At 37.8% G+C, this 14,643-nt stretch overlaps 1 protein-coding gene across 1 annotated transcript in view; it reads left to right on the plus strand.

The window, feature by feature from the left end:
* RECK (reversion inducing cysteine rich protein with kazal motifs) overlaps positions 1 to 14,643 on the plus strand; it is a 73,592-nt gene that overhangs the window by 45,498 nt on the left and 13,451 nt on the right. The window contains exons 10-16 of the mRNA XM_021004604.2: positions 957 to 1,136; positions 2,939 to 3,151; positions 3,561 to 3,697; positions 8,666 to 8,806; positions 11,674 to 11,862; positions 12,285 to 12,407; positions 14,210 to 14,381. Of these exons, the coding sequence (XP_020860263.1) occupies positions 957 to 1,136; positions 2,939 to 3,151; positions 3,561 to 3,697; positions 8,666 to 8,806; positions 11,674 to 11,862; positions 12,285 to 12,407; positions 14,210 to 14,381 (1,155 nt within the window). The remainder of the gene's footprint in view (positions 1 to 956; positions 1,137 to 2,938; positions 3,152 to 3,560; positions 3,698 to 8,665; positions 8,807 to 11,673; positions 11,863 to 12,284; positions 12,408 to 14,209; positions 14,382 to 14,643) is intronic.

The following is a 14,643-nucleotide window of genomic DNA, read 5'->3' on the forward strand; positions in this document are numbered from 1 at the left end:
CTCACTCTAAAACATCAGAATATGTCTTCTGAAGCTAGAGATGTGAAGAAAATACTCCCGCTCTTCTCCTGGATTTTTTGGCTTGAATTGGGATAGGAACTAGACCTGTGATGACATTGATATGGAGAAGTCCCAGTGTGGGCCTGAGAGGCAGGGCTTGAACTGAGATTCTCCTCGCTGTCCTATTGAATTAGTGGTGCTCCCCCCCAACCCAAGTCAAACAGAATTAATCTGGTACCTGGAACCAGAAACTGATAGAGCCATCAGCTCAGTTTCCCAAGGGGCTGGGTGTCACCTGGAATGCTGCTGTGTCATGACCTGCACATGAAAGCAAACTCTGAGAGTTTATGGGAAGCCTGTTTTCTGATCACCAGGTTTATTGGTCAGCCATACTCGTAGCAGGACAACCATTGTGGGAAGAGGCCTGAGAGCCTCACTATGGCTTCTCTCAGTTATAATTAAAACTATTGTTCTGATGGTATTTTCTTCCTCTACATTTTACAAAGGCTTCCTTCTAGGGTTTTGGTTTTAGGTAAGTCAGGTATTTATTCCTACCTGGACCTGAGATTTCATTAGTGTAGGAAGTTCCAGGGAAGCAGTATCTTTATATTAGGGGTGGGAAACCTGTGGCCTCACCCCACCCCTATCCTGTACTAATATAATTGGGACCTTTTCTGCAGTTTAGGTTCTTAGAGCTGCTTGGGCACTGACTGGTTAAGCAGTTCACCGAGGGTTACACAGCCAGTATGTGTCAGAAGCAGGACTGGAATCTAGCTCTTCTTGACTCTAAGACCAGCTACCTCTCTACCCATTATACCATTATCCCTCGTGTCTATTTCTACATTTTCTGATATGTGACAGGCTTTTTGAAATGGTCTTTATGAAACTGTTACAACACATTGTATTTCAAATGTTTATCTAACTCTTCTAATTAGCCAAATGTAAATTTGTTTCAGGGAACTATGCACTAAGCTTTATAGCATGAGCTGGGGCAATACACAGAGCTGGCAAGAGTTTGATCGATTTTGTGAATATAATCCAGTAGAAGTTTCCATGCTGACCTGTTTAGCAGATGTTCGAGAGCCTTGTCAGTTGGGCTGTAGAAACCTTTCTTACTGCACTAATTTTAACAACAGGTAGGAAAGAAAAATTATGTAGTTTTGTAAGGAATTCTCATGTTGTAAGTGAAAATATACTTTTATTGCAAATTTATTTTGTTGGTAGAATGAGTAAGAAAAAACAAACCCTTAACCTGACTGAATTTTTATTTGGTTATAAGAAAATACTCCTTCATTTCCTTTTAAGACTGAAATGGTAAATGGTTCAAAATGGCAAGTCAGCTTTCAATTAGGAAATGTAGTAGTCAGAAAATGCATCATGAGAATATTAAAGTTCTTTGAAGTTGTTTCACAGGTAACACCATTTGTTGGTCAGGAGAACCCAGGAGGGCTCCTAACACTAACAGGTGTTGTAGCACAGGTTCACTTTTGATCCAGCCAGACAGGAAGACAGCTTTGGAGGGATCAAATAAGCTTACTTTTTCTAGTCTACTCTTCTCAAAAGGGTTGCTGATAGTGGGAGCACCAACTCCTACAGCATTCCATAATCACACTTCTCACCGGGGCAGGCAAGAATAGGAGTACAAGTCCTTCAAGATCCCCTAAGCCTCATTGGGGGCCAGTTGAAACAAGCATGCAGATTCCCCCCAAGCCTTGATGGGGGACAATCAAGGCAGGTACATGCATTCTTCTACACGTTACCCAAATCCCCAAAATGGATTCCCATTCCCCCCCACCCTTACTGACCAGTCCCCATTTGCTTTATAGGGCAACAAAGAGAGCATCTGGCCAACATTAAGCTCACAGGTTAACTTTAGCACTGTCATCATGACCTACACAGCACAGGCATACATTATGTCATCCTTATATCTCACCATACAAGCATGATGGAGATGTTTTCAACCATCATTCTTGGGAAATATTACCTAGGATCCTGGAGCTATCATCTAAAAAGGAATAACAAAATCCTCCTTACATGCACTAAAATTCACCTTACTTACAGAAGCATACTAAAGTACACTGAGAATTTAAATGTAATGACATAGCCATTTGTTCCCAAGCTATAAACTATGGAATTATTGTAAAGCATCTGTGAATTCATATGTAAATCTATAAATAAGCAATCATACCTTTTTAGATAGAATAAATATTGTCTTATGCATTACTATTTTCATCTGTATATAATTGTGACTAATGATGTTACAAATTCATTTTAAAATGATATTGAGTTCATAGGAATTTTTTGTCATGTATTTTTTCAATCAGTGAATCAGTACATTTTTCAGAGCTTATTCACTTCAGGATGACACAGCTTGTGCTCTTCAAATTACTTTGAGAAAGTGTATTGTGATGTTTTTACAGATAGTATTAAAATATTAGGAAATAAAAGTCTAGCTGAAAAATAGGAAAACAAATTTGTAGATGTGTTGAAAAGACTTTTTTTTTTTTTAGGCAATTGGGATTAAGTGACTTGCCCAGGGGCACACAGCTAGTAAGTTTCAGGTGTTTGGTCTGAGGCTGGATTTGAACTCAGGTCCTCCTGACTTCAGGGCCAGTGCTCTATCCACTGTGCCACCTAGCTGCCCGAAAAGACTTTTTAAAATATTGTTGAGTATGTCAAGTTATTTGTTGAAATGTAAAGTCCTAGAAATTATTATGGCAATCTTTTGAAAAATTAGGTCACTACATTTTATTAAGTTGAAGTTGTGGTCTCATATAATTTTATTTGATTCTTCTTTTGGGAGTTTCATATGATTTTCCACTGACTTAAATTCATTTTTCAGTGTTGCATTGTATACATGCACTGGTATTGCTGTAATTTGCCACAGCCTTTGGCTGGAAGGAACACCATTGTCACCAATGTGACTTTTGCTTTTCAGGCCAACAGAGCTTTTCAGGAGCTGTAATGCTCAGTCGGACCAAGGAGCCATGAACGACATGAAGCTATGGGAAAAAGGAAGCATAAAAATGCCATTTATAAACATACCTGTTCTGGACATTAAAAAATGTCAACCTGAAATGTGGAAAGCAATTGCTTGCTCCCTGCAGATTAAACCTTGTCATAGCAAATCCAGGGGAAGCATTATTTGCAAGTAAGTCTTTTTAAATGATCTTAACATTACAGTTTGGGATCATAGTGTTAATTATTTAAATGATAATTACTATAGTGAGAACTTACCTTCTGCTAAAGCACTTTTGAGGATCCATGATTTCATCACTCTAGAAATTCCTTCCCTGACATAGATCACAGCTCTTCTGGGCCTTAATAGATGATTTTTATGAGTTGCTGTATGTGAAAAATACACCTTGCAGAGGCACCTTCTTTGTAATAAACTTCTCCAAACTATGGATGACAGTGGTACCATTTGATGGTGATATGTGTTGGATAGTTTAGGCAGTCAGTCCTTTTAGGCATTCACCTTTGTGGAGCTGCACCCTAAGAGATACATCTTGAGGTTGATATGAATGCTATGATTTTGTGTGTAATGTTTTTCTCTTCAGATCTGATTGTATAGAGATTCTTAAGAAATGTGGAGATCAAAATAAGTTTCCTGAAGACCACACAGCTGAAAGCATTTGTGAGCTTCTGTCCCCTACAGATGATTTGGAGAACTGTATACCTTTAGATACATATCTTAGTAAGTAACATTTCTGTATGAGAGTTCAAATATGCTTTATTTATTTATTTCTGGTGGTATTTATTTTTAACAAGCCTCCTTTATGTAACACAAAATAATTTTGGCAAAAAAAACCCCCTAATTATAAATTCTAGTTTGATGTACTAAGAAAGTATTTTAGACATGCCATTACTATTAATGTAATCAGAAAGAACTGGCCATTTATTATTCGTATTTCTCTTTTAGCATTAAATTTCTTGACTCTGAATCTTGGTAGATTAGGATAAAGATAAGTATCCTCTGACTAGTAGAATTTATATCTTCTCTAGGCAAGGAATCTTGGCCATTAAATAGATTTCTATTAGTGACTCCTATTGTCTCAATATCCTTCATTATTAAATTGAAGATTTGTTATGCTAGAAAAATATTTTGGATCCCTAATGTAATTCAATCATACTTTTAAAAAATGAAAACTTTTAAAATCAGTCTTCCTTTACACTCTTCCCCTTCATGCATTTGCCATTACAGACAAACTGGATTAGTTGGCTGTTGACCTATCTTGGCCTACGCATTCCCAGCTTTATTCCCATGACCAGGACGGGCTCTGTTCATTTTTGCCTGCCAAAACCCCTCTTCCTTCACAGCTCAGTTCAGGTGTCATCTCTTCTATGAAATCTTCCCTGATTTTCTCAGTTGTGAGTGTTCTGTTCATCATATTTTCTTATGACACTTTTGCTACATTTCTCCTTTGTCCTAATGGCATTTTACCTCAGATCATACTTGTATACATGTTATATTTCAGGAACTATGTTATTTTATCATCTGTAAGTCTCCAGTACGTAGCACAGTGCCTTAGATGTGAACTAATGTGTTTGATGAACTAAAAGGAATAAACTAGGTTTTTATTTCCTTCATAAAAGAATTATTTACTCCACAGAGTTCACAATAGGCTACTAAGGATAATAAGTCCCCCCACCCCCCACCATGTATTTAAAAATGTGATTTGGTACATTAAAATTAGATTTGTACATATGGTTTTTTTTCCAGAAACATGTTTGTTACACAAAGTAGTCATATAATACTACATGGCTTTAGATGACTCAGTTTAGATAAAGTTGGTATAAAGAGAAAAAAAAAGTAAAAATATCATCCTAACACTTGACTTGGAGAAGTCTCTCGTTTTATAGCCACAGATAAATATACAGACAGCTCTCTCTTTGTGTAAATTCACTTTGGAAATTCAACTTTATGTAAAGAATTCTGAAAGAAATCCACATTCCAAAAAACACCTGTTAACTTTTACTGCACAGTACTGTGCTCTTTCTTTCCACTCCTCACCGTCTGGTCAGCAGCAACAATCCCCACAACCCTCCAAAAAACACACTAAAAAAAAAACTCTCAGTGAAAACAAGAGAATAGACACATCAAGAGACTGCCATGACTGCTAGGTCAGGGCGTGGCTTGAAACCTCCAGCCCCTAGAGAGGAGACCTTTGTCCTGCTTTGCCTGCATGTCCGCCCCATATGTCTGTCTGTCTGCAGTCTGTCTGTGCTCAGTACTACTCCCCCCCCCTTTGCCTTCTCTCAGTCCCAGCCAGGCCGCCTGTGTTCCTCCTCTAGCTCTCTCTTCTCTTTTCCCATCCCCCACGTGTCCTTGAACCATGTGCCTTCATAGGTAGGCAGTCCCCTTTTCTTCCTCCCTCCCTTCCTCACATCTGCAGGCAAATTATGTAAAAATCACTTTACATAGAGGTCTCGTTAGGTAAATCAAGAACTGTTTGTATAACATAAACTGTTGAAAATCTATAGTACTGCCTTTTAACTGAGTGTGTATCACAAGTATCAGAACAATGTTAAGTAGGTCAAAACTAAATTTCTTCCAAAAAGTTAAGTATTTTCAGTATTAATAAATGTTTCTTAACTGGAAACAACTTATTCTGAACCCCTCTCCCCCAATTTGAATGATCCTAGCAACTAAAATCTTAAATTTCCACATATGGTATTCGCCAGCCCCCTGTTGACTACCCAAGTCCCTCAGCCCTTTGATCTGTAACGTACTGTCCTCTATATCTATAATACCATTATTTTTAAAATGTAACTAGAGCTGGCAGCAGCAGTAACTGCTGTGAAAAGCCTTTGATTTTTCAAAATGAACATATACTAAATATAGGGGGGAGGGATGGTGTTCCTTTGAGTTCCTAAATTCTTTGAGGAATACTGTTCTGAAGAATGAATTTATTATATATGAATTTTGGAATTCTGTTGAGTAGATTGCAATCAAGGGACCTATATTTGTACATAATGTAATTTGTCTGGAAAATTACTAGGCTGAAATTAAGACAGAGAGGCAGAGACAATCTCATGAGAGAAGGTACACATGTATATTTTATATATATGGAAGTTTTGATTTGATTGAGTCATCAGTCATCTCATCCCACTTAAAATAACCAACAAAACACTGCCTCTGGTATCTTTAACCATTGAATGTGTCTTTATTGAATCATTCAGTCAAAGGTATTAAACTAATGAGCACCCTCTGAGTGTGGCTGGTTCAGAAACCAACATCAGTCAAATGTCAGATGCAGTTCTAGCCAAGCCCCGAAAGGGCGTTGCTCTGGAGTCCCCCTCTTGGGGCTAGGTGTACACTAGTTTAATGCTTTTGACTAAATGATTCAATAAAGACACGCTCAACTATTAAAAATTCCGGAGGCAGAATGTTTTGTTGGTTACTTTAAGTGGGGAGGGCTTAGTGCTTGATTGCCTCAGTTAACCCCCACCCTTACATCTGTGAGGGGTAGGAGCAGTATGACTTGTCTGCACTGTTTCAGAGCCTAGAAGGCCTGGGTTTCTGCCTACTCCTGCCACCCTGGCCAAGTGACTATGTTGCTCTCTTGCTCAAAATCTGTTTCTTCTAGGATAAGATGCAAACACCAGAACTGCCTTCTGGCTCTACATTATTTCACAGGTTCCCCATCATGAACACTATCTGTCTTCTCTCTCTCTCTGAATTGTCACAAGGTGCCTTTGTGTCTGGAGTGCACCACCCCCTCACCTCTGCTTCCTAGAATCCTTCCCTTCCTTCAGCTGCTGCCTTCTTTTTTTTTATGATTTTTTTTATTAATTAATTTATTTTGATTTATCAACAATCACTTCCATATGCTTTTGAGTTTTAAATTTTTCTCCCCCTCCCTCCCCACACCCTCCCCAAGATGATGCACAATCTGATACAGGCTATACATTTATATTCCTATTAAACATATTTTCACATTAGTGATGTGGTAGGTAAGAATGAGAACCAATGGGAGGAACCACCAGAAGGAGGAAACAAAACACAGAAGAAAAAAATAGCAAATAGTATGCTTTGATCTGCATTCAAACCCCATAGTTCTTTCTTTGGATGTGGATAGCATTTTCCATCATGAGGCCTTTGGAGATGTCTTAGATCCTTGTATTGCTGGGAAGAGTTAAGTCTATATTAGTCATCGAACAATGTGGCTGTTATTATGTACAATGTTCTCCTGGTTCTGCTCATTTCACTCGTCATCAGACCATACAAGTCTTTCCAGGTTTTTCTGAAGTCAGCCTGTTCATCATTTTTTATAGCACAATAGTATTCCATCTATATCTTCTTTGTATCCCTACTAGAATATAAGCTTCTTGATGCAGGTGATGCTTGTTTTTGACTTTGTATCCCGGTGCCTAGCATCACAACTTAGCACATTTTTATTTGAGCCAGACCTGTGATCAATTGGAAAAGCCCCTTTGCCGATGAAGAGCTAAGCCTACTCTGAAATTTACATTGCCTTGCCAGTCTGTGAGAGAGGCAGAATTTGGACCCCAGGTCTTTCTGACTGCAAGACTGGCTCTCTAATCAGTCCACTACACTGTCTCTCTAAACCCTATTATAATTTTACTTTTCCTAAAAGTGATCAAGGTAAATAGTAATAAAAAAGACAAATAAAAATAGTTGTTTCCTGTACCTGAACTTTTTAGAAATCACCGTCAGTGAACACAAATATATGTGGATTTAAAATGCTATTAAATTTTAAATTAAATTATTTTGTAGATGTTGAATAAACGTCTGTTGAATTGAATTGATTATGGAGTTAGGTTCTGAGTCAATATGATGAAGCATGATTCAGCATAACAAGACAAATGGAATTAGTGAAAGGAGTAAATAAAGGTGCTTAACTTGTGCGCACATGGAATGAGGGCCAGCTGCTGTTGGCTCCCCTTTCTGAGGGGATATCTCTAGGGTGTCTGGAGGAGATGACACACTGTTTGCATTTTGATAGTGCATTATGTCTTATAGATGACCATAAAAGAAAAATCAAGTGTAAAACAAGGTGGGTAGTATCCAGATACATGCAGACTGTTAAACTGATTACCTATCCATTTAGAGACTAAATACTGTGAAAGGGTAAAAAAAAAAAAACACATTTAGGAGATAGTAAGTTATTTGAATTTCACATGAATGTTCTGCACATCTTATATTTTAGCAGCCTAGTTGACACTTGAACATATTGAGTACAATTCAGCAAACATTTGTTAAGTACCTATAGCTAGCACATGGTATACAAAAACCTCCCTAGAGAGGTGCAAAAACAAAGTTCTTTTTGAAGTCTGAGAGGGATAAGAGGGGGCCACCAGGAGGGGATCAGCTTCTCTGGGAAAGTAGCATTTGAGTTGGGCTTTAAATTACAGGCACAAGGCAGAGGCAAGACACATTAGCATTTACTGTGTAAACAAGGTCTATCATCTAACTTACCATAATGAATATGGCCCATGGTAAAATGACTTCCCTCTTGGACATTAGCCCTTTTTAAATCAAATTCACTAATGAGCCAAAACTTTAGATTGGTTAACCAAAGGTCAAGCCAAGCTCTCTTTATATTCATTACATTATTTTTTATTTAAAATAGTATTCAAAATTCATAAGGCTTCCATTATTCCTCCAAGTCATTTAACCTATTTGCTGTTGACTTTTCAGAGCCAAGTTCCTTAGACAGCATTGTAGAAGATGTTACTCATCCCTGTAACCCAAATCCTTGTTCTGCTAATGAATTATGTGAGGTGAATAGAAAAGGATGTCAGTCTAGTGATCCATGTCTTCCTTATTTTTGTGTTCAAGGTAAGCAGCATATGTTTATTTGTTCTTCAGATTTTATATTTTAAACTAAATCACAGATCACAGGACTTCCTCCCAAAAGAACATCATGCTAATTTTCTGTACTTTCCTTGAAAATTACTTTTCCCTCTCCTTATACTATCTCTGAAGTTCTTTTAAAAAAAGTGATAAAATGACTAATATGGAAATGTTGTACATGATTACACATGTACAACCTGTATCTGATTGCTTATTGTCTCAGGGAGGGGGGGACTCAAAACTTAAAATTTGGAACTCAAAACTTTTTTAAAAAAAGTTTAAAAAATTGTTTTAACATGTAATTGAGGGAAAATATCATTTCTCTTTGCTGTGTTAATATAACCGTCTGCAAAATACATGAGGAATGATCTCCAGAAGAAGAATCATCAAACCAGTAAAGATGTCCGTTGTTTTATTCTGTCTCGAAGGATAGTCCTAAGGAGACAGTTTGGGTTTGTGTAGAGAGCGCAGGACTGGAATCCGAGGACTTGGGTTCAAATCCCAGCTGCCTTTCACCCTGGGTTACCTTGAACAAATTCCAGTTTCCTTGTATGTAAAGTGATGAGGTTAGACTATATTTATTTCAAATGAGCCTTCTAGCTTGGCATCCTGTGGGAGATCTGGTACAGTAGAGAGGTTATCAGATTTGGAGTCAGAGAATTGGGTTCACATACCCTCTCTGTCACTTACTATGCAACTTACCTGTATGACCTAGGGAAGTCACTTAATCTTTCTGGGTCTCAGTTTCCCTTTCTGTGAAATGGAAGTGTTGGACTAAATGGTCTCTAAAGGCCCTTCTAACTCTAAAGCTATAATCCTGTGATTAATTTATATGCTAGATAAGCCATGGAATCATGATACTATTTAAGATTATGAATTAGTAGACATTTTCATTTTATACTTTGAGACCAGATTTTAAAAATTGTGTTCAGAGAAGCACAGGCCTTTTAGGGGTGAATCTGTTTTCAGATTCTTTGACTCATAGATTTAACTTAATTGAAAAGTTTATTTTTTGAAAACCAAGAAAGCCACTTCAGGATAGGAAAATGTGTATATGCATATATATATATATATATATATATTATATATATATATATATATACACAAATAAATATACACACATACATATATAGACATGGGAAATTTTCATTATTAATCCCACCCAAATATTTGCACTTATTAAAGAATTCTGTTCTGCTCCTAAATATTTTTACATGCTTATTTTTCAAATACTTGAAATTTATAGTTTTTGCTTTATGTAAATTCACATTGCAAATTTGACTTTACATAAAGAAGTCTAAAAGAAAAAAAATCCGCTATGTTCTCTGAGCTCCTGCCCCTCAGTTTGGCATTCTGTTGTCTCCTACCAAAAAATAAAACTAAAAAACCTTCCAAGTGAAAGCAGAATGTAAGTATGGAGAGACTGCCACCTTCACTGAATAAGATATTTGGCTTCTGACCTCCAGCACTCCAGTTGCCCATCCTCTCTTGTCGGGGTCCATGTCCAGCCCCCACGTGTCTTCCCTGAATATATCTTTCCTCTTGGTTCTGGCCAGGCCCCATGTAGCTGCTCCTGGCCTCTGTGCATTCCTCTTCTTCCTCCTCTCACTTCTCTTTCCCTGGCTTCCATATGTCTTTGAACTGTGTACTGGCCCCATTCCTCCACAGGCAAGTGGCCCCCTTCAAGGCAGATTCACGTTACGTAAAAATTATTTTATGTAGAGGTCTGTGGAACGGTCCACTTAAGTAAAGTAGGAACTTTCTATAGTACTTTTAAATCTTTGAATCTTCCCCAAAATGTAGAGAATATATGTACATTTGCACAGGGCTAACAGCAAGCTACAGTAATCTTTGAATCATACCAGTGTGCTTAGTTGAATACCTGCTAATGTATGATCGCTAAAAGGACTAATCATTAGTCAGCCATTGCCTAGTACTACATAGAATTTAAGGGGGCCTTCAGTGATCCTGCTTCTAGCCTTATTCTCCAAGAAGGTCAAAGACAGAAACAAACCTCCATTATGTACCCAAAGCTCTAATATAAATCAGTCCTGCCATGCATATAGAATCATTCTTTGTGGTAGCTAATAACTAGAAACAAAATAGCTGACTGTTAATCAAGGGATGGCTAAAAAAACCTGTAGTATAGGAGTGCAATGAAATACTGTTGTATGGCGTGAAATAGCAAATATGGAGAATTTACAGATATATATAGAAACACTTGCATGAATTGATATAGAGCAAAATGAGCTCATCTTCCTCATATGCAAAATGAGGGCATTGGACTATAGCTGGCTTCTACGGTCCTTTCAGCTGTAAATCTATGACCCTGTGGTCCTAAGCAGAACCCAAAGAAATCATACCCGTCATGACGCTATTGATGTATATGAAAAGATCACTCTGAGTAATTCAAAAGCCGTGAAGATAGTGAAACAACAACTCTTTGCACATATCAGAAAGACGTGAAGGACTGTTATAACAAAATGCTTAATATATTGTCAAAAGTCATTGTATCTGATAGTTTTGCTTGAAGGATATTCTTTGTCACAAAGGAGAGTTCATTTGCAGGGCAGGGGGGAGTGGTATGTAGAGCAGATTTTTTTCCCCCTGAAATAACTGTAATATAAATCAAAATGCATCAATAAGATATATTAAAATTAAATTAATTTGAGGGACATAGAAGAGTCATTTTTGGCCAAGGACATTAAGGCAAACGTCCTAGTCTTATGAAAGTTTTGTATATTCCTTATGATCCATATATAACATAAAAGATCTGTTTTTGATAAATGTTTTACAAATCACAGAACAACAGCTCTTTTTTTATTTTGCTCAGTTAATTTTTCTTTGCATAGGTTGCAAATTAGGAGAAGCTTCAGATTTCATTGTCCGGCAAGGAACGCTTATCCAGGTACCTTCATCTTCAGGAGAAGTTGGTTGTTATAAAATTTGTACTTGTGGACAAAGTGGACTATTAGAAAACTGTATGGAAATGCATTGTGTAGACCTGCAGAAGTCTTGTATTGTTGGAGGGAAAAGAAAAAGTGAGTGTTATATGTATTTTATAATTATAAACACTTAGGCTAGCTTAAAAATAATTCATATGAAAAGTTTTTTTAATAGATGTAGCACTGAGTGGACTCTGTACCCAGCAGTGCCCCAGAGGAGACTGTAGCCATTCTGCAACCAACTATTTCATATTCTGCCATTTTCCCAAATAAAATGTATTGATGTCATATGTTGCAGAAGGTATAGGAAAAAAATGAATTTTAAACATTTAAGTTTTTGGGTGCTGAGGCACTGTGGGCATGCAGAATAGAATAGATTTAACAAATTGGTTAGTATGAACAATTAATGTTTTGAGAACTTCTGTTTTAATTCTACATTATAAAACACACTTCTATCTATTTCTTAAACACATGACATGTTTCTAATATTCTCAAACATTTTCATTCTTTTCTCTAAGGCCACGGAATGTCTTTTAACATAGACTGCAATGTCTGTTCCTGTTTTGCTGGCAATTTGATATGCTCTACCCGCCTGTGCCTAAATGAACACAGCTCAGAGGATGATCGCCACACATTTACAGGTAATCATTTCAAATCACAGGAAACAAACTGGTCCTTCAGATATCTTGGATATAGGTTTTTTTCCCCTTTGTGTGACTTATTCCTGAAATTTTGGTATGAAGGTAACTGGGATGTCAGTCATTCTCAAACATCAGATAGTAGTATATGACTAATGAATTTAAGGGCAGATAAATATAGGGGAAAAAATAGAACCTAAGCTACTTAACTTAGCTGGACATCAGTTTCTTCATTTATAAAGTGAGGTAGTTAGATCAGGGAGTTCTTTCGGACACCTTTAAACTCTAAATTTCCAGAAGGAGACATGGTGGAGGTACATAAATGATGGGACTAATTTTAGTTAGGTCATACCAGTGTGCTTAATTGAATACCTACTAATGTATGATCACTAAAAGGACTAATCATTAATCAGGCTACTTTGGTGGCATATATCAAAGAGCCCTTGTGTTTGAAATTTTTCTCAACCTCTGGAAATCATTACCTAAATTTACTAAACCAGGAAAATTTTCACTCATTCTCAACAACCTAAGTTTATCATGTGTTTGACCTCTAATGCCCAGACAGCAAAAATAGTCAAGGTAAGCCTATTCCTGTTACCATAGCTATCAGAGACTTAGACTGAGGGATGGAAAGCTGACCTTGAAGGTCACTTCATTCAACCCTCTCACTTTGCAGATGAGAAAACAGGTTCCAGGTGAGGTGACTTGCAGGTAATCAGCAGACACAGAGTTTGAACTGAGGTTCTCTGACCTAAGCTAGATCTTTCCAGCACACCTTGCTGCCTCCCTGAATACCTGTCTCCAGAGGACTCGCTCAGCTCCGCTTCTTTCCTCCATGTATCCTAAAATCTTATAAACATAGCATTAAGGTTGCTTCTGTCTCTAGTTGAGACCAAGGCCTTAGTCTCTCCGAGCACCCACTTCTCCCACTTCTCTATTTCCAAGTTGAAAGAAGGCAAAAGAGCAGCCCTGATAACTGTACCTTAGTAGCTCCTTTCCCCTCCTGCCGAGCTGATTCTAGCTTGGCAGGGGGGCAGAGTGAGGGGAGGGGACAGTGCCAGGATAGGGAAAAAGTTTCAGTTCAGTTGCTTTTCAGTCGTGTCCGACTTTTTGTGACCCCATTTAGGGGTTTTCTTGGCAAAGATACTGGATTGATTTGCTACTTTCTTCTCCAGTTCATTTTACAGTTGAGGAAACTGAGACAAACAGGGTTAAGTGATTTGCCCAGGATCACACAGCTGGTAAATTTCTGAGGGCAGATTTGAATTCAAGAGGATGAGCCTTCCATGCTCCAGGCTCGGTACTCTGTCCATTGTGCCACCTAGCTACCCAAAAAGACAAGTAGGGAACCTAATTTGCGGTTTTCCTTGGAGTCTACTCATATCTCCTTCAGGTTTCAGGTCTAAGCTTTTAAGCACCTTGCACTCCAAAGGAAGAACCAGGAAACTTCACATTGTCCAAAGGATTGTCAGCATACTAGGGAATTCAACAACACTATGTTCCCAACCCCCGAAAAGGAAGCTAAAGAGAGAGGATAAAGGGGAGAGAAGCAAGTTGTTGGAAAGCTAGAAGAAGGAGTGCTAGCCAGCTCTCCATTTCCTCCATCCCAGCCTGTACCAAGTGTCACCTGTTCATTTAATTTAGCTCTTTGTCAGCTCCATCCTTAGCTGTCATCATGGTGATTGTTTTAGAGCAGGGAGAAACATGGAATTTTGAAGGGGAGAACATTTTCCAAGATTTTCTAATCACAGCATTTGTAGGAAACATGCAAGTAAATGTGATGATTGTAATCTTATTGTTTTCAGGTCTACCATGTAACTGTGCAGATCAGTTTGTCCCAGTGTGTGGACAGAATGGACGCACTTATCCAAGTGCATGCATTGCACGATGTGTTGGTCTTCAGGACCATCAATTTGAATTTGGATCATGTGTCTCTAAGGATCCGTGTAATCCTAATCCCTGTCAAAAATCTCAAAGGTATTTCATAAACTTTATACAGTGTTTTTCAAATGATTGCTTTTAACAAGTAGGACATAATACAGTAAAACTTTATTGTTCCAAGACTTTGTTTTTAGAGAAGAGAATTAAATAGTCTTTGGAAAAGCATGCTGATACTTGTTCTTTGACCCTTTGAAATCTAGATTCCAATCTGGGCTTAAAGTGAAATTGAAGTAGGATTTAATATTGATTTTCTCTACTGGGTGGACAGAAGTCATTTATTCAGTTTGACCATCTAGAG

The sequence above is a fragment of the Phascolarctos cinereus genome, unplaced genomic scaffold (genome assembly GCF_003287225.1).
Source record: "Phascolarctos cinereus isolate Bilbo 61053 unplaced genomic scaffold, phaCin_HiC Scaffold_4;HRSCAF=312, whole genome shotgun sequence".
In the NCBI taxonomy this organism is placed as follows: domain Eukaryota; kingdom Metazoa; phylum Chordata; class Mammalia; order Diprotodontia; family Phascolarctidae; genus Phascolarctos; species Phascolarctos cinereus.